General features: G+C 34.9%; 1 protein-coding gene across 1 annotated transcript in view; it reads right to left on the reverse strand.

Moving 5' to 3' along the window:
- The window catches only part of LOC131027037 (disease resistance protein RPV1-like), a 129,306-nt gene extending 107,974 nt beyond the window's left edge, over positions 1-21,332 (reverse strand). The window contains exon 1 of the mRNA XM_059214435.1: positions 21,154-21,332. Coding sequence (XP_059070418.1) covers positions 21,154-21,332 — 179 coding nt within the window. The remainder of the gene's footprint in view (positions 1-21,153) is intronic.
- Positions 21,333-21,636: the final 304 nt, after the last annotated feature.

The following is a 21,636-nucleotide window of genomic DNA, read 5'->3' on the forward strand; positions in this document are numbered from 1 at the left end:
TTAGGGATTGCATTTCAATCTTCAAGGTAGTATTCTCCCGAGTGAGTTTTTGACATTGATCTTTTAGGGCATCTTCCTCATCACTACTCTAATTTTGCACTTGATCATAGAGTTCCTTCCTCTTGGCTTGAACAACTGATAACTTTCCCTGTAATGAAATGATATTTTCTTTGGCTTGCATTAGTTCATTCTTCAGTTTACTATTTTTCACCTGCTCATTATCAAGATCCTCAAGTGCAAGTTGAAGTTGTTGCTGCAGACTAGTTTTCATTGATTCCATGCTTTGGATTTTCCTCAAGTTATTAGACTTCTTCTGAGGAACTAAGATCTGACACCAATTGTTGGAATCCAAGAACACAGAGAGGGGAGGATGAATTAGTGTTCTACCAGTGAATGAATTTTTCAACTTATTGCTTATGAACCAGTTAACAGAAAATAAAACTAAAGTGCATAAATCAAATAACACATAAAGAAGCAACACTATAACACCAATATTTATACGTGGAAAACCCTATAAAGGGAAAAACCATGGTGGAGTTGATACCCACAATATCTATATACTTGATTAAGGTATACAAATATTACATAAAGGGGATTACACATGCAATCAAGCTCACTACCTAGAGCTCACTGCTCAAAAAAAGTCTCACTAACACACAACATTACACAATGATTTCATACAAAAATGAACTTATAAAGTGCATTTGACCATGTTGGATAAGTTCTGATTTAAGCTCTATCAACCTCCTCTAAACTGGTTTACTGATACTCTGTTCTGCTTTATTTGAGTACCAGTTGGGTTCGTGCACGTGAAAATGTGCACAAAAGCTTTCACTCGCTAACAAAATTGCATACCATCAATCTCAAACTTATTCATGTCCAAAATCGCATAACCATTAACATCAAATCCATCGCTAAGTGTTCTCCCTTAAATATCCTTTATATTTTCACCCTGTCGACCTCAATGAAGAAAATAAATCTATCGACTTCTAGATCATAACATGTAATATGCATTATTCCGATGATCATGTTGATGTCAGCCTTCACATGCTACCATAAATTCCACAAGTGATTTTATCGGGTCCCCAAAATACCTTAATCGAGTCCTATACTTAACTAAGTCCCAAAATACACGTTACCGGTACTAAGACTAACTAGTTAGCAAGAATAAAGCAAATTATGTCTATGCTGATTGTGTATAGTGTATACCAGTTGGCTCAATGAAGACAAAATGATAAGACAATGAAATCAGATGAGAAATACCAACACCTAAAGATGAGTTGCCATCAATGACAACCCTAAATGTGATTTACCTTACTGGATGAGTGTCAATTGCCAACAAAAAGAATATGGCAAAACTATTTTAAAAACTTAAATCCAACTGCAAGATGCCAATTATGTCGGCATTGATTTGTCATTGATGTCAACTGGTATGAAGAAGATTGAACCGACATAAAGAAGAGAAGTATGATCATGTGTTGACAGATGATATCATACCAATGCAGGAGTGAGTTGGCATGCTTGAGTATTAACCGGTAAGGAATAAACTGGTATGAAGGATGGCTATTTGTTTGTGATGAAGAGGCAAAATATTAGATGAATCACAACAAAACCTGGTAGGCTAAACTGAATGAATGGCATGAAGACATACCAAAAGGTTAGATGGAGTGTCAGTATTATGTAATGATGATAATAGTGGTTGTCTTGTGTATGTGGTATACCGGTAGAGGTCTATACCAGTAGAAGGGTTTGTACTAACAGAGATGTTCAGGGTTGAAATACTCTCAATCAGTGAGTTGAATGTATGTCGATATTTTTCATAGGGAGCTAAGGTGGCAAACATGCAGAGGTTGATAAAATGTTCATCGACATGATTGTCCACGTAGTTGGTGGTCATTAAATGATAAATCCAAAAATCATGGGATATTATCTGACTGTTGCAGCTCAAGGAAGAATGGACAACAAAGAATGATCAGATAGTTTTTGGCATGGTGATCAGGGCATGAAATCTGATTGCAGATTGACCTCTAGTTAGAAACTGTTGGATGAAATGAGGTCGACTAAGATCAAGGTCGTAAAGCAGGGTGAGGTTTTCTATTTTTAGAAAACATGCATTGGATGCATAAAAACATGTACAGATTCTTCTCCCCAAAGCTGGTGAATGATCCAAGGTGAATCAAACAAGATTTAATGTAGATTTGGTCGAAGGAAAGAAACCCTAACTGCCCGATGTTTGAATTTTCTTTTGGCAAGAAAACTTGTTTTTAAATATACAAGTCTAAAATTGATAAGGCCGCTACTGTAGAATGAGAGGTGATTATGCTGGTGTATGAAAGAGAGAAAAAACAATTGTTTAAGTGAAGAAAAAAGAAAATCTCTAGTGACTGTGTTGAAGGAGAAACGGGCAAGGTGTGAACTGGCAGAGAACAACTAACAAAGACAAAACTTGTCAGAGTGTGAGCAGGTGTGAGGAGAATCCAGCAAACAAGGAAAGTGTAGTTTATTTGACAGAGGAAGAACTGACATAAAGGCAGTGTTGTAGTGAGTGTAGAGGTTTCACAGACTGGTAAAATTAAAATCAGTAGAGTAGTGTATTGAAGGGTTGCAAAACTTCATTTGCAAAAGTTATTTTTGTATTTGAATCATCATATTGTTTTCACTGATTAGGTGCTTAGTGTAGGGGTTGTAGCTCCTTTAGGTTGTAGCCTATAAATTGTTTAGGGGTTGGTGCTCCTTTGAGTCAGTTCTCATAAATCAAGGGTTGGTGCTCCTTGGGTTGGTGCGCTAAAATTGTAATCAAATCATTTACGTTGTGAGGCTGGATTGGAGTAGTTTATCTCCAACAACTATTCTCATTGAGGTTTTTCCCACATTGGGGTTTCCTTGTATATTTGGTGTTATGTGATGCATTCTTGTGTATGAGTTATATTGATGTTATAGAAAATCCCTTCACACACTTAGTTTGCATTGTTTGGTCTACTAATCGACACTCTGTTTGTTTTATGTTTGTTTTATATTATACTAATATATCCCTATTTATGAAAAAGTGTTCAAATCACTGATTCACCCCCGTATCAGTGATCCATTGTGTCCAACAATTGGTATCAGAGCCTAGGTTCCCTATCATGTAAAATATTCTCTAGCTTGGGTAAATCTTGTCAAGTGTTCACAATGACAAGAAATGAATTAGCCTCCTCAAAAGTCCCTATGTTTGATGGTGTCAACTATGCCTTTTGGAGTAGAAGAATGGAAACCTATTTGTCTTCTCTAGGTTGTGATATATGGATGTCAGTTTTCAATGGATATACAGTCCCTAATAATCCATATACTAATCCAGATGCTAAGAAGGAATATGAGAACAATGCTAAAGCTAAAAATGCTATTCTTAGTGGGTTATCTGATAATGAGTTTGTTAAGGTCATGCACTTCTCATCTACCAAAGAAACTTGGGATAAGTTGTAGAAGATATTTGAAGGTGATGCTAAAGTCAAGGAAGCCAAGTTACATGCATTGAGAGCACAACTTGAGGGTTTGAAGATGAGAGAGGAAGAGAAGATTCCTGACTATCTCCAAAGGATTGATGAATCAACAAACACCATTAGAGGGCTTGGTGAATAAATAAAAGATGAGGTGGTAGTGAAGAAAGTACTTAGATCTCTCACATCTAAGTATGATACAAAGGTTTCTGCAATAGAAGAAGCAAAAGATCTGAAAGTCTTTACAATGGATGAGTTGTATGGCTCTCTAACTACTTATAAAATGAGGATTACCGACACTGAGGCTATAAAGAAAGAAGTTTCATTCAAAACATCAAAGAAAGGAAAAGAAGAGTCTTCTCATGATGGAATCGGTGAAGACTTAGATGATATCATGGCAAACTTTGTCAGAAGACTCAAGATGGGTTTAGGAAAATATAAAGGCAAGCTGCCCTTGAAATGTTTCAATTATGGAAAGATTGGACATTTTGTTGCCAAATGTCCCTATGGTGATAAGAATGAAGATGATCAATCAAGTGGTAGCAAATCATATGGTAAGGACATGAAGAAGAATGTCTACCGGCATGGTAGAAGAGGCAACTAGAAGTAGAGTAGTCTTTACACACATGAAAATGACACCACAGATGAGGAGAGTGTCTCAGATGATTGTTGGAGTGAAGATGAAGTCAAAGCAAATCTCTTTATGGCCCAAGAGGTTCTGACACCTAAAGAAGGAGAAGAAGAAGAGAAAGAAGTAGAAGTAGATCTTGAAGCAAAGCTCATCACCACCTTGGAAGAACTGAAGAAAATAAGAAGAGATCCGAAGAAGGTGAAAAAGGCTGCAGCTAAAGAACAAGAGTTGTTGGAAGAATCTCTTGAAGAATCCAAGAAAACAATTGCAAATCTAAAACTTCAATTGGAAGAGGCAAAGAGGATCTGTGAAGTTACCAGTATAGACTTGAGTAAAAAGGAGAAGGAGCATCAGAACCTAGAAGAAGAAATTGTCAAGCTCTTGAAGGAATTAGAGAAAAGCAAGGAAGAGATGAAAGTGAGAAGCAAATATGAAAGCAGCACCGAAGCTTTAGACAATATGTTGAGCAAAAAGAAGAAATCTATAGATACCAGTGGCTTAGGATTTGAAGAAGGTCAAATTTCAAATGGAAAAGACATATCCAGTAAGGAGATATAGTTTACTTCTTCAAATGAAGGTGAAGAGAAGAAGACATTCATGGTAAGCAGAGATACTGTTAAGAAGACATATACAAATGTTGTTAAGAACTACCACAGAAACCGCTATACACAATCAATAAATCAAAGGCCATACTCTATGCATTGACATACAAATCCAAGGATAAATGCAAGAGTTGATCATGAAGGATTCACCTGAGTTAGTAGCATGAAGGGAAGACCCCTGGTGAGGTAGTCATTTGCAGGACCAAGACAATCTAACCGGTATGTTCCAAACTTTCATGCTTATTGTCACCGGTGTAATAAGTTTGGTCATAGAATGGTAGATTGTAGGAAAATGAATGTAAACCCCAGTTTTGAGAGTAGAAACTCATTTGCTGCATTACAAGGTACAAATGTCACATGTTATAATTGCAATGAGTTTGGTCATAAGAGTTATGAGTGTAGGAGAAATGTGTAGATGTCCTACAAGAATGCTTTGGATACATCATTCAATGCTAATGTAAAATGTTACAACTATCAAAATTTTGGTCACATAGCAAGGCATTGTAAGATGAGAATTGGTGAGAAAAAGAAAATAGTATCGGATCAAAAGATAAAGGCTAAATCGGAACACAAGATGATAGAAGAGGAGAAGAAAGAAGAGAAATAGGTTTGGATAGAGAAGGAGAAGAATAAGATAGAGTCAAGCTTGCTTGTGCAGACTGCTCTACATGTTGAAAGGAAGAATTTATGGGTAGTTGATAGTGAATACTCAAATCACATGACCGGAGACAAGAAAAAGTTTATCAAGCTTAATAATTGGAATGGTGGTTCTATTTGTTTTGGTGACAACTCCTCTATAAAGATTAAGGGTCGTGGTACATTGAATATTGATGGAAATCTCAAGGCTCATGATGTGTACTATGTGGAAGGACTAAAACATAATCTACTAAGTGTAAGTCAGATGTGTGACAAAGGATACAAGTTCACATTTGATTCTACTGATTGTCAGATAAGAAAAGAGATTACTGGTCCCAATGCATGGTAATGTCTACAATTTGAAGGAATCCTATGTCCCAATGCATGATGGGATAGGTTGATGAAAGCTGGTTGTGGCATTGGATATTAGGTGATGTGAAATTTGATAATCTGGTGAAGATAAGTAAAAACTAGCATGTGAGAAATATTCCACAAATAATTAAACTAGCAAGTACTTTTTGTGATGAATGCATCAGAGGTAAGAAAATCAAAGTGAGCTGCAAAACAAAAGAGTATAATACGTCAAGACCTCTGGAGTTAGTACATACAAATTTGTGTGGACCAACAAGGACAAGGGCTCTGACTGGTGAGAGACACTTCATGCTATTCATTGATGACTACTCAAGGATGACTTGGGTGACATTTTTGCATGAAAAATCACAAGCATTTGAAAGATTCAAGATTTTAATAAGCATGGTTGAAAATGATAGTGGACACCGGTTAAAGTGTTTAAGATCAGACCAGGGTGGATAATATTCTTCAAATGAGTTTATTGACTATTGTGAGAAACATGGAATCCAGAGATAGTATTCAACAACAAGAACACCACAATAGAATGGTGTGGCAGAAAGGAAGAATAGGAAAGTGAAGGAAATGGCTAGAACAATGTTGAATGAGGCTAGCATACCAGATAAATACTGGAAGGAAGTAGTTCATACTGTTGTCTACACATTAAACTAGGTACAACTAAGAATGAACAATAGAATGACTCCTTATGAGTTATGGTATGACCATAAACCATCACTCAAGCATTTCAGAGTGTTTGGAAGTAAGTGCTTCATCAAGAGAGATGTTGATGGATTAGGAAGTTTTGATTCTAGGAGTGATGAAGGAATATTCTTTTATTACTCAACCAATAGCAAAGCCTACAAATGCTATAACAAGAAATTGAGAAAAATGGTTGATAGTATAAATGTAAGAATACATGAAGACCTACATAAGAAAGAATCTGCACTGGCACCCCATATTGATGTTTTAGATGATGAGCATGAAGATCAATCTGACAATGGTCTAGTAGAAGAAGCACTAAGTAAGAACTCCAACCAGTATACAATGATTTTTTTAGTGGCTAATATTCACCAATTGGCTATTTTTTAAAATTTGGCTAATAGTTCAAGTTTTAAGGTGATCTAAATCACCACATTTTTACAAAATTTTATTTCAATCTTTATTTAAATTGCCAGAGAATTTATTTTATTAAATTTTTGAACTCAAAGATTCACCAAAATATTCGATACATGGTTGGATCAGATTCACCAAAATTTTATAATTTATTGTAAAAAATTAAATTAATTCGCCAATAATGCATCATAATTATTAGTTACTTTAGGGTTCTACCAACAATCTTTAGTTGCCACCATTGATTCAAAATATAATCTAATGACCATCATTGCATTCCATGAGGTAAGTTGTACCTACAAGTTGTAATGCTCATGGAGGTTGAATTGGTTTTCAATTGTTGGCCTCAATGGAAATCAATGGACTAAAAACAATTTTGGGCCCCATGAGTATTACAAATTTTAAGTACATTTTATTTGATTAAATACAAAGAGGTCTATTGTACTAGATTAATTTAAATTAATGCCAGTAAATAAATAAAGTAGTGTTTACCCTTTAAACTCATTAATGATTTCCACCTTAGGCCTCTACTTTTCTATAAGAAATTATTATTTTTAAATAAAATTATTTGCAATAGTAATTAATGCATACTTGTATTATTTTTGCCGAGATTTTCTACCAAAAAAATTTGATGTAAAAAAATTCGCCAATAAAATTAATATTTTTCTTTTCAAAAATGAAAGATTCACCAATAAAAAGTATTTTTTTTTCCAAAATAAATAAAAAATCACCAATATTTTATATATTTCTTTGAGGGGGGGTTTCTTAAAGTTATCACTACCGATATGTGTAGAAAAACCATCTGGAAGAATAGATCATACAAGATAAAAACAAAGGTGTGTAGACTAGCCCAGAATGATCAGCAGGTAAATTTCTACCTCATGATAGAAATTGAGCCCAAAACTTTTGATGAAGCTAGCAAAAGTGAAAAATGGATAGATACCATGGATGAAGAGCTAAAACAAATTGAGAAAAATAAAACTTGGGAACATGTTCCTAGACCAACAGACAAGAATATCATAGGTACCAAGTGGGTCTACTAGATCAAGATGAATGAATAAGGCAAAGTAATCCGACATAAAGCAAGGTTAGTTTGCAAAGGATATGCTCAAGTGGAAGGTATTGACTTCGAAGAAACCTTTGCACCAGTTGCTAGGTTAGAGGCAATAAAAATGTTTTTAGCTTTTTTTGCCTATAAAGGTTACAAGGTCTACCAAATGGACGTAAAATTTGCATTTTTGAATGGTAACCTTGAAGAAGAGGTGTATATGGAACAACCAGAGGGTTATCTTTTACATGATGATGAGAGTTTTGTATGCCGGTTGAAAAAAGCCTTGTATGGCTTGAACCAGACTCCCAGAGCATGGTATTCTCGATTGGATAAATACTTGAAGGAGCAAGGATTTCAGAAAGGGAATGCATACAGTAACTTGTATGTCAAGGTAAATGGAGATCACATGATTATAGTTGTTGTATATGTAGATGATATCATCTTTGGAGGAGACAAGGACATTATGTGCAAAGAATTTGTAGATCAGATGAAGACATAATTTGAGATGTCCATGCTAGTTGAGTTGTCCAATTTTCTTGGTTTGTAGATCTCACAACAGGAGAAAGGAATTTTCATCTCCCAAACCAAGTATGTTAAAGACATGTTGAAGAAATTTCAAATGGAGGACAACAAACCAGTAAGTACTCCCATGGTTACCGGATGTAAATTGAGAAAACTAGATGAGTCACTAGAAGTAGAGCAGACACTGTATAGGTCTATGATTGGTAGTCTGTGTTAGACAGTTTAGATAACTGGAAGACAACTAAGAGGGGGGTGAATTATTTGTCTCAGATTATAGGAACCATTAGCAATTTAAACTATAATACCGGAACCAAAAACATTAATACTAGTATAACAGATAAACCGATTAAGCATAAATAATAATCACAGAATAAAAGCCATCCATACAACACCAATATTTGTACGTGGAAAACCTGGTAAAGGGAAAAACCACGGTGGGAAGCCTACCCACAGTCAGATAATACTTCTATAGTAAGTATGTGAATTACAATTGAGGGGCCTACACTTGTAGGAAGGCCAACAATCTAGAGCATAGTGCTCATCACAAAAGGAGCCTCACTGACTACATATAAATCCGGACTACAGTCTGGAGAAGTGTTGAACTGCAAAAGATAGCATCTCATATGCTCGAGTACAGTTCCAGTTAAGCTCAATACCGAAGGACTAAATCCTCTTACATAAACCCAATTCAATCTCTAATGATCAACCAACTCCTCTGCTTGAATGATATTACATTATTCTCACATTACATTCCTTGACCATGATCTCTTACATATAACCATGATGATCTACAATGAGATCTTACATCTATATATGCAAACCCTCGACCATAAACAATTAGGTCAGCCACTAGACAATAAACTGATTACATAATTACAAATGATGTCGGCCTTAGACCAAACAAGTAATATCAACACATAAGACATCCCAAAAATACATCAATAGGTCCTATCCACGTATTACATTAAAGCTAGTCCATAACCTAGATCAACCGAGACTGAGGATAGGTCCACATGCTTCAGCAATGATCTCCAACTGCCAAGTCTCAAACATGATCATCAACAGAATCCTGAAACTCCATCAACAGTTGCACCGACACCACTTATGCAATTTATCAAAGATCTCCATCAAAATCTCTACCGGTGAAACCCTTGCTAGAACCAGAAACCAATCTTCTAAGCAAGCAGGATAGTATCCAATCTCCAGACCAAAACTAGCTGATCAAATATGAGTATAAGTAGCATGAACAAGCCAATTCCATCACTAGATTATACTGGAACCTACTGAATCATGTCGGAACCAAGTTGACCAGAAACTGCTCATCCTATCGAGAGCAGAAGGGTGCCGATAAAGCATCCAAACAACTAGTGTTGGCATCAATGACAAAACATCAATGCAACACATAATCAATTCCACCAAATGGCCAACAGTCTGTTATATCTAACAACATTTAGACTAGATATTGTAAAAGCTGTTTGCATGTTTGTAAGATTACAAGATGCTCCTAAATAGTCTCACTTAAATGCAGTCAGCAAAATCTTTAGGTATCTGCAAGGAACAATCAATTATGGCCTGTGGAATCCAAAGAAAGGAGACTTCACTTTGCAGGCTTATACTAATGCAGATTGGGCAGGATGTATTGATGACCAGAAGAGTACAAGTGGAGGTGCTTTCTATCTAGGAGACGGGTTAGTATAATGGCACAATAAGAAGCAAGACTTAGTGTCATTATCTACTACTGAGGCCGAGTATATAGAAGCTGCTACATGTTGTTCACAGGTTTTGTGAATGAAGCAGGCACTGAAAGACATACAGGTGGAGATACAGGAACGTATTCCAATCCAATGTGATAACTCAAGTGCAATCAACATCTCCAAGAATCTAGTAATGCAATCAAGTATCACTTCTTGACGGAGAAGGTAGCAGACAAGGAGGTCATAGTAGAATATGTTCCAACCGGTGAGAAGATTGCTAACATATTTACTAAGCCACTTCCTTTGGGCTCATTTGAGTACTTGAGACATAAGATGGGAGTTTTCCCACCATCTAGAAACACTTAAATATGTAGGGAGATGTATGATTCAGGAGGAGTCAACAATTGTTCCTATCTTATGACTTTTGAATCATCAAGCATGGACATGGGGGGAGAATATGTCCTACCAGTTGTAGTCAAGAGAGAGATTATGGTTAGTATCATTGGTGTTAGACTAAGGTTCCCTTTGTCATTGATGTCAAAGGGGCAAAGAAACTGGAACATAAAGTGTTGACATCAATGCCAAAGGGGGAGATTATTGGCATTGAGTTTTCATTGATGTCAATAGGTATTTCAGGTTACTGGTAGAGTGTGTCAATCGGTATGAAGAAGATTGAACCACCATAGAGAAGAGAAGTATGATTATGTGTTGACAGATGATATCGTACCAATGCAGGAGTGAGTTGGCATGCCTGAGTATTAGCCAGTAAGGCATAAACCGGTATGAAGGATGGATGTTTGTTTGTGATAAAGAGGTGGAATGTTAGATGAATCACAACAACACCTAGTGGGCTGAACTGAATGAATGGCATGAAGACATACCGAAAGGTTAGATGGAGTGTCAGTACTACGCAATGTCGATAACAGTGGTTGTCTTGTGTATGTGGCATACCAGTAAAGGTCTGTACTGGTAGAAGAGTTTGTATTGACAGAGATGTTCAAGGTTGAACCGACTCTTAGTCGGTGAGTTGAATGTATATTGATGTGTGCCATAGAGAGATGAGGTGGCAAACATGAAAAGGTTGATAAAATGTTCATCAACATGACTGTCCATGCAGTTGGTAGTCATTAAATGATAAATCCAAAAATCATAGGATATTATCTGACCGTTGAAGCTCGAGGAAGAATGGATGACGGATAATGATCATATAGTTGTTGGCATGGTGATTAGGGCACAAAATCTGATTGTAGATTGACCTCCAGTTAGAAACTGTTGGATGAAATGAGGTCGACCAAGATCAAGGTCATAAAGAAGGGTGATATTTTCTATTTTTAGAAAACATGCATCAGATGAATAAAAATGTGTACACATACTTTCCCCCAAAGCTGATGAACGATCCAAGGCAAATCAAACAAGATTTGATGCAGAATTGGTCGAAGGAAGGAAACGCTAACCACCTGATGTTTAAATTTTCTTTTGGTGGGAAAAATTGTTTTTAAATATACAAGTCCAAAATCGATAAGGCCGCTGCTGTAGAATGAGAGGTGATTATGCTAGTGTATGAAAGAGAAAAAAAAAGATTGTTTAAGTGAATAAAAAAGAAAATGTCTAGTGAGTGTGTGTTGAAGGAGAAACCAACAAGGTGTGAACCGACAAAGAGCAACCAGCAAAGATAGAACCTCTCAGAGTGTGAACAGGTGTGAGGAGAATCTAGGAAATAAGGGAAGGGTAGTTTTTTTGATAGAGGAAGAACTAGCTGAAAGGCAGTGTTTTAGTGAGTGTAGAGGTTTCACAGAGCGGTAAAATTGAAACCGATAGAGCAGTGTATTGAAGGGTTGCAAAACTTCATTTGCAATAGGGAAGTTATTTTTGTATTTGAATCATCATATTGTTTTCACTTAGTAGGTGCTTAGTGTAGGGGTTGTAGCTCCTTTAGGTTGTAGCCTATAAATTGTGCAGGGGTTGGTGCTCCTTGGGTTGGTTCCCTAAAATTGTAATAAGATAATTTATGTTGTGAGGCTGGATTGGAGCAAAAGATCTCCAGTAGCTATTCTCATCAAGGTTTTTTCCAGATTGGGTTTTTCCTCGTATATCTAGTGTTATGTGATGCATTCTTGTGTATGAGTTATATTGATGTTATAGCAAATCCCTTCACATACTTAGTTTGCATTGTTTGGTCTACCGAACAACACTCTGTTTGTTTTATATGGTACCGATATATCTTTATTTAGGAAAAAGTGTTTAAATCACTGATTCACCCCCCTCTTAGTGATCCATTATGTCCAACAAATTAATTGTTGAAATGATTAAAAATTTGAATTTTAGAGAGACAATGAAAATTCTAGGCCGAAGATCATTCAAAAGCAATAGCAAAAGAACTATTCTCAGAAATCTATTTGATGCATATCAAGCTATTGGTTCAAAATCACATACTAAAGATTCTAATGTTACTATATGTGTTATTACATCAACCATAATGAGCAAGAAAATAAAAAAATATCATTTGATAAGGAAACCAATTAATTCATTAAACATAAGTAGAACAACATTACGTTAATCATTAGATAGGCGGGAGAAAATAGAGGATCCTAACAATAATTCTCTTTGGGCATTTTGAAGTAGACTACCACGCAAAGACAAGGTTGTTGTTGATGCACTAAGAACATTAATTAAAAGTTTTTGGCATGACAACACAAGGGTTTCATCTAACCAAAGAGATGTTAGAAGGTGAATTGGATCTATAAATCATGAGCCACATGCCAAACACTATTTGGATATGACTCAAATAAAATTTAATGAAAGATTCCTTCAAAAGTTTCCTCAAATAAGAATTAGTCAAATATTTTTTGAAATGGTAAAACATTTTTTATGTTAAAATTAATCATGTACACACCATGTGTTATTGTAGGATGCATATTGAATTTTCCATGCATTATGATATTTATCATCATATATGTTGTACTTTGCACACTAATGATGTTTTGTAGGAATGCAATATACAACCACCTCCTAAGTCACCAAGAGAATTTATTTCAAGTGTGTTATGTAAAAGAGATGATGGTTGCATGTATTATAAGATGATGTGTTTGAAAGGTTCTTGTGCTACATGTGGTGGTTTGCAACATTTTCCAAGATGTCTACATTTGGATAGAACACATGAAATTGGTAAGAAACTAGTATCTTTTGGAAAGTACAAGACAATGACATATGGGGTTAAAGATAGAAAAGAATTGAAGAGATGCGAGTTAGTGAAAAACGATATATGTGTAGCTGATTTTATGAGAACATTTAAAGATAAATAATTTATGAGTACATAATGCATGCACATAGAGCTTGCTGGTTAGATGAGAAATGAAAGTTATGCAAGGACACATTTCCTCTTGGTATCATTGTCTCTATAGTTGATTTTACTGAAAATTATACACTGCAACCTCAAAATGAAGTGCAATCTATGTATTACCATTCTGCACAAGGTTATATTTTTTTACACATAGCATTCATGCATGCAGATGATAACACAGAGGATGATAGAAAGGTTGTAAGAGAGTATCACTTCTGCATAAGTGACGATCGTACACATTCATCAGAGTTTGTGCAAGGATTTGTTAAAGTTTTGTATGATAGTTTAAGGGAAAGGAACATATGATACAATCAACACATAATATGGTTAGATAATTGCACCTCGTAATTAAAAAATGTAAGGATGTTCTATTGGTTGAGTAGGATGCATGTGACAAGCAGTGTACAATATTTTTGGAATTTCACTGAGGCTGGACATGGAAAGGGAGAGCATGATGGTGTAGGAGCCTGCATAAAAAGAGCCCTAGATAGAGAAGAATTGAAGTATGAAGGTGGTGCTGAGTTGACAGATGCAACAACAATTGTGCGATGGTGTAACTCTACAATGGGACTAGGTAATGCAGGTACATCAATGGTTCATATATATTTTTGGTTGATCACTAAATCTAACATTGAAAACTATCAAGATTGTTGTACAGTTGTAGGATCCATTTATATGTACTCATTCGAAGTTCAAATACAAGTTCATTGGTAATTTATACTAGATAGATTGTATGTTTTTGCTCTTCATGTATGTATTTTTTGTGGGAACTGTAGACACCTAAAAATGTCTCATTAATTCTACACTAATTATTCATCTATTTAATTAAGTAATTCTTTAATCATTCTATTAAACTAACTATTTCTTCTAATCATTGCCCTTCAACACTTCTAAGTATTCTATTTCTATTCTCAAATCATTCTAATCAGTTAACCCTATCTCAGTTATTACTTAAATATCAATTATCTAATTAATTGTGATTTATTCCTTATTTAAATAATCTTTATTATTTAATTAATTCTATCTCCTAAGTTTAAATGATTTCATTTAAATTATTTAATTTAATTAATTAAATTCCTCCATTTCCCCAAATTATAATTCTAATTAATTCCATCTAATTTCATTTCATATTTCCTCAAATTCGAATTTCATATCATTTCATCTAATTCCAAATCATAAAATTCACATTTCACCAAATCTAAATTTTAGTTAATTTCATTTGCATTTCAGCATTCGAATGACCAAATTCAAACCCAAATTGAAAATAAAAATCAAATCAATTTCAAATTCCTACAACACATGCTAAAATTAGAATTGGTTGATCAAATCAATTGTCTAATCAGTTAACTCAGTTAACTTATAAATCATCCTTTTTAACTCTCAATCACCTTTTTCTGACTAATCCATCTATTCAGTCTACTGGTCAATCAATCCACTTATCTCTCCAGTCAACTAGCTAGTCTATTCAGTCTACTGGTCAATCAATTGAGTTCACTCTCTAATCAATTTTGTTAATAGATCAATCTAATGAGTTAACTGATCAATCAATTTCAGTTGTCTATCAATCAACACTTGAGTTCAAATTCTCACCTCCTTTGTGTTGAAAATCTATAAATTCAACCTCTTTGCTCATTTCAATCTAGATTTTGAGAATCAGAGAATAACAGTCTTCAAAATATTTATATGTAGGAAATTGGTGCAATACCTGAGAGCCATCAACCACGCAAATTGGAGAAGAACAATGGAATCACAAGTGGAGAATAGGGAGTTTTAATTAGCTTAATCTTCTTATTTCCTTCATTTATTTCATTGAATTATGCTTAGAATCGGTTTAATTAGTTAAGGATTCTTGTGATTCATCCTTTTAGTCAAATTAGCCTCATATTTCTAATGATTTCAAACATGATAACATTTGGTGAACCCGACATGAAGAATTCTAACCTTCATTTTTTGTTTTGAAAGATTTTGCAAATCCGTACATGCACATGAAGCTTAATTTCACACTTGCATTCATAGAAATTCACAATTGCTATCAAATCATTTCACAATTGCTTAGACAACGTATCACAATTGCTTTAAAGGGTTGAAAATTTAAAAAGTCTTTTGTCATTTCTTTATTATCTACTCTTGCGCACCTAACCCAGAAATTTCATTAAATTCTGGAAAATTTAATCTCTGCATATAAGATGTATTTAATCCAATAGCAAGGAAGGAAAAACAACATAGGAGACAACAAAAGACCTATCAAAGAATCTTAAAGGTAGAAAGGGAGCTCTGTGAGATCAAAGAAAAAGAGAAGATTGCTCAATATCATAGGACCATCCACCGTTTCTTAACCAAGTAAAAGTTTTTTGATGAAATTGATGTGATGGCTCCCATGGTGTGGGACAATATCATTGCAGAATAACCCTTCTATCTTTTGTCTATTTCTACTGGTTTTTTTTTTAAATTCCAATTTTTTTTATTTTTTATTTTTTATTTTTTTTTACTGTGAGCAATTGATCTTATATCAATTCGCAATTGAGAAGTCATCACATTGCAATTGTTTAAACAGTAATTCACAATTGATGATACATCAATTCGCAATTGATCTAATATCATTTCGCATTTGTTGTGTAGGTAATTCGCAGTTGTTAGATTCCGTTTTTCTATTTCTGTTTAGTTGCAGTTTTGGTTTTTGTCAGAATATGTTTCTGTCTGTAAAAAGACAAAACTCTGTAATTAGAAAATTAGGCTGCATAGCCCACCATGTGCTGACTAACTTTATTTTTTGCAGGGGTAGCTTAGAAACATTTCAATTTGGTGCAAGTAAAATGAGCCACAAACAAACTTGTATCTTATTCCACAATTGTGATGAAGGCTAAAATTGAACCCCATGCTTTTTTGGAGCAACATCTCCAAATAGGATAGAAAATCATTGCAATGAAAAGTTAAAAAGAACCCTTGTCTTTCATGTTTTTGAAGGGATAGGTATTATACTCTCCCCTTCAATGGGTGATCAGAAAACTAGACTCTCTTCTTTCATGCTTTTATTTATTTCTTGCAATTATATCCTTTAGAAGGCCTACCCTCCCGAGTTGGCCTTAGGGCGCCATTAAGGCCAATGAGAGGGGAATGACCTAAGTGGCAATGACTAAAGCCAAGTAATCCAAGCCACTATAAATAAATGTGTATGTGATGAAAATCATATGCAACTAGTGTTACATGCTTTCACAATGACGTTATGTCTCCCTTAGTGCCTATACGATACGTTAAAATCTATAGAGCGTAACCTCTACAGACTGGGAGACCTCCCTCAACAGAGTGTAAAATGCTGTTGATTGTGATCACTCGAATGGAACCCTATCTAAACACCATAGAAATTAGAAGCCAAACTAAGTTAGTAGCCAGACACTTATTTTATCATAGTGCAAGGGTGGGGAAGAATCCACTCCCAAGACACTCACCATATATCTTCGAGGATAATGCACCAATTGAGGAGCAATTTTCTTTGGTCTAATTTCTAAAAAAAGGCAAAAAAATGAGCGCACCCTAGGGTGTGATAGGGTTGTTTGAGCTGATAGAGTATCAAGATGTGGGCTGTGATAATACTTGTGACCTTTTGACCTTAGGAGACTCTGCTTGATGTGATATCGAATTTCTCAAATACAATAAAAACAAAATGGGGTCTTGAAAAAGACTCGAACATTCATGGGAATTTGAAAAAAGTTCCTTAAACAAGTATTCTTTTCATGGTCTTATTATTTTTGTTGTGTCTATTGTGTCCTTTGCTACATTTCACCAAGTTCAAACATCTTAGAAAATACCAAAAACAAAGTGGAATCTCAACCAAGGTTTTTTCAAAAACATCAACAAAATGAAATCCCTCATCAAAGTCAAGTTTCAATATCAACAAGATCAAAACCCTGCAGCAAACAAATTTGCCAACATCAACATCAAATCAAACTTTTGCAACATTCTATAAATGAAGAAAACATCTTACATGTTGTGATCTTAGGTTCAAACCAATCAAGCAAACATAATGGATTGGCATTATGCATTTCATAGGGAAGGTGAAGAATTTATCTCTTCCATTCCTATTCCATCACCATCCATAAAAACATTATCTCAAAAGATCAATACTTTGCAACAACAAATAAGAGACATGACTATTCCTAGCAACCATAGGGGCTGGTTAGAAAATATGATGAGGGAGGTGATAACCATGAGGGAATCATTATTAGGCCAACCTTGTTCTTCTCTTGAGACCATTCAAACATGCCAACCTTCATTCTTCAAAAAAATATTCCTACCTCAGTTGAACCAATGTTAGAGTCATGTCAACCTTCTTTCAACCCAACATATCAATCATACCAATCATATCAACCCAACATTCAAAGTACCTCTTTCAACCAAAATCAAACCCCTTTCAACCAAAGTCCAAATCAAAATTCATTCAACCAAAAGAAAACCTCTTTCAACCAAAATCATACTCCTTTCAATGAAAACCAAATCCCATTCAACCAAAATTCAAATCAATCATATCTATCCACCATTTCATCATCCCTTGAAGTCACATAAGACCAACTCATGCCATCTCTATCCAATAACACAATCTCCCAAGGGGTATCCATAGCACAAATCCAATCTAATCCAAGTCATGATTCAAAGGGTCTCATTCAAGATCATTTCTCATCAAGTCAAAATATTGAAACCTTCCAAGAATCTCACATGAATATCCAAACTCCTTCCCTATGTCAGGAGGACAATCCAAAATCAGAAGAAATTAGTCATGAAATAAATCAAGATCAAGAACAAACCTTTTCATCCTACCTAGTTTTGATGAAGACTCCACCTATCAAGAATCTTATGATGATCCCCTCATTCATTTTTATTCCACTCATAATAACATCCTTGTTTTACAAGAGAAAGATGTTCTTTCAAGTACCATCCAACATCCACCTCCTAAACAAGATCCCATTATCATTTCTCCTAGTCTCCCTCATGATTCCAATACACAAGTTGTTCATGAACCCCTTATCAATAAAATCACCAATCTAGATCATACTACATAAGACAACTTGTCAACAATTGTATGTGTACCATCATCAAATGCTAATGTTATGATAGAAACAAGCATAACACCAGCTAATGAAATCAACACCCTTATTGTTATGTCATCTTCTTCAAGCACAAGCTTAACACTAGCTAATGAGATCAACACTTGGTTGGCTTCATCATACTCTTCAAGTGCATCAATAAAAAAAGGCATAGCACCCACTCATGTCACAACTTTGAAATCAAAATCTATTTTCCTCATACACCCACACTTGAAAGACTGGGGGCAAGAAGATTTACCATAGCGGAATTGGTTTGAAAATAAGGAGGCTATAGCAAAAATTGTACATGAAAGACTCCTGATTGAATATCCTATTGAAAAAGACAGGTTCATCCAACTCTTCAAACAAAGACCAATGAATTATCTACACAAAGATCATACCAACTCAATAACAACATGCACCTAAAAAGATATTACATCTAAGGGTGGGTTCATTTCAATTTTCAGTATTGCATTTGCATATTTCTTTACTGCATTGCATATCTCCATTTTAGAGTGCGTCATAGTTGCTTGCATATCACCATTGCACAATATATAGCTGCATATCATTATTTATTTCTCATATAGTTGCATCAATAAGTCAAGATGATTGTCTGAGTTATTCACCTGTCTGCACTAAAAGGAACGAAGGTTTTCTCATTTCCTAGATACTTGTTCATGAAATCTTTAGGAGGCCTTTAGTAATTCATCTTCAACATCACATTGTGATTAAGATTTATCCTTGGTTGGGTAGAAGTTTCACTATCAAGTCTTGTTACCCAAAATCTATCAATCAAAAGCTTTAAGTCATTACAGATATCTAGTTGGTCACGTGGCTAGTGAAAAATCCAATATTTTGCTTCAGCACCACTGTAATTGTCATACCCAAGTAGATTTCATTACTTACAATTCAAGGCAAGAAAATAAAAGAAAAAAGTGTTATGTCAATCTCAAGGAAAAACAAAAAAAAATGATATAATACTGAAATATCATGCATACAAGTACAACAAAAAAAACAAATCTTGACTATGGGAACATGCAAGTAACTCCATCAGGGCTACGGATGCCTATTGGCAATGGAGAAATATTTGAGAGATTACGGTGCATAACCTCATCAGAGTCCTAAAAGCTTGCTGGCAGCAAGGCTCTATGTAGTACCCCTGCCCTAATCAATTTTAATCTTAGTTTAGTCTTGGTTAGTTTATCTTAATATAATGTTATAGTCAGATGTTTGATTTAATGCATAGCTGTCGTTGTGGTTTTCGCACTAGTTTGTATGCAAGTTATTTATCCTCCTATTTCATGGTATTAATATTGGGCTAATCCTTTCATTAAGTTTATATATGTATGCATGTATGACTCTTGGTTGCAGGAGATTTCAGGTACAATGCCACATGAGTACGAGGTTCGTCTTCACCTGGATTTGCAGGTTTGAGTGTGCCTCTTTGATCCTTAGAGTTGGATTAGGTGGTCGTAAGACCCTAGTTGACCATAGTCATGCTCAAGTGAGCATCGTCAGTCACTATCGGTGTTCCCTTTTTGTTTGGGTTTGTGAGTCATTTGTCTAGTTGACTTTCTTGGTTTGCGTGCTTGGTGTGTGTGGTCAAATTGATTAATTAGTCCTTAGTATTTAATTTGATTAAATATGTGTTTGTGCATTAAAGATTAATGGACTAAATTAATCGGGATTTCATTATGCAATTATCATTAATATTGGATTGCTCATCTTAAATTGGGAGTAAGTTCAATTAAATGGTTGATTTTGAATATTAAATGCATTTTGTATATGCTGTTGAAAAAGAAAGATTTAAATTTAATTGCAATAGAATTAATTTAATCTTTTGGCATTTTTGAAATAGAAAGGTTAAATTTCAGTTGAGTGAGAAAATCAATTTTAAATGGGAAAAGCAATTCAATTTATTGATACAGTTGGAAAAGAGTTACTTTTGAGAATTATTTTTTTTTAAATAAAAAATTTAATTCCAAAAAAAATGAAATTTTGGTCAACTCTTCCTTATAACCTAGACTTTTGGAAAATTTTAGGGGATTGATATTTTTTGGAAAAATGTTTGTTGGAAAAATAATTTTTGGTTTGGATGAAATTTTGGGGGTTTTGGGAGAAAGAAGTTCTTCTGGATCTTGCAGGTTGGGCTCTCCTTCAAGTTCTTCCAGGAATGCATATGGAGGTAGGAATTACCTTCTTTGTCTTCCTTGTTGCCATGGAAATGGTCTGTTGGTTGAATGAAAAATGCTTGTTGTTAAAAATCCAATCTTTTTAAATTGATTTCAGATTTAATTTTGGATTTGTGGGTTTAGAACTATGCTTATTAGCTTGTGTTCTTCAAGAAAATTATATGGTGGAATCATTGTGATGAAAATGGTTCCTTTTTGGCCCAATATGGGTTTTGCTGGAAATTTATTTGAGGTTTTTGTTATTCCTCAATTCATTTTGGGTGTTTGAAAACCCATTTGTGTTGGAAGGAAGTATCCCCATCAAAGAAATAAAGTAAAAAGGAAACCAAAACACATTTCCTTTAAACCTGTTTTATGGCAAATGGAAAAATGAAATTAAAACCATTTCTTATTGTTTATTTTGAAATTTAAAATCGAATTTAAAAATAAAAATAAAAAATATAATGGATTGGGGTTCAGAGGGCAGGGACCACCTGCCTCCTCCTCCCCCCTCTCGCACAGGCCGCAGCCATGGAGGCTGCAGCTCACTGCGACCCCCGTGGTGGTCGCAGCCTTTGCGTCCCTGCCGCGATGGCCGTAGGGAGCGGAGTCCCTCGCGGTGGCCGCAGGGCGCTGCGCTTCCCCGCGTGGGAGCTGTAGATCCTGCGCCCATCGCGGCGGCGCCGCTGCGGCTAGGGCACAGGCTCAGTTCCCCATATCGCCCTTTGCAATTTAGTTTTTTTAAAAATGTTTTTTTTAATGTATTTTTATTTTATTTTATTCAAATATATATATATATATATATATATAATATTTTAATATTATTTAATGTTAAGTTTTAATTAGGTTTTAATTATGATTAATGTGGCATAATTATAATTAATGATAAATTTGATATTAATTAATTGTATAATGGAATATATATGTTAATTAATACTCAAATTTCATTTTATGATTAACGTACTTTTTCTAATTAA

The sequence above is a fragment of the Cryptomeria japonica genome, chromosome 11 (assembly GCF_030272615.1).
Source record: "Cryptomeria japonica chromosome 11, Sugi_1.0, whole genome shotgun sequence".
Lineage (NCBI taxonomy): Eukaryota > Viridiplantae > Streptophyta > Pinopsida > Cupressales > Cupressaceae > Cryptomeria > Cryptomeria japonica.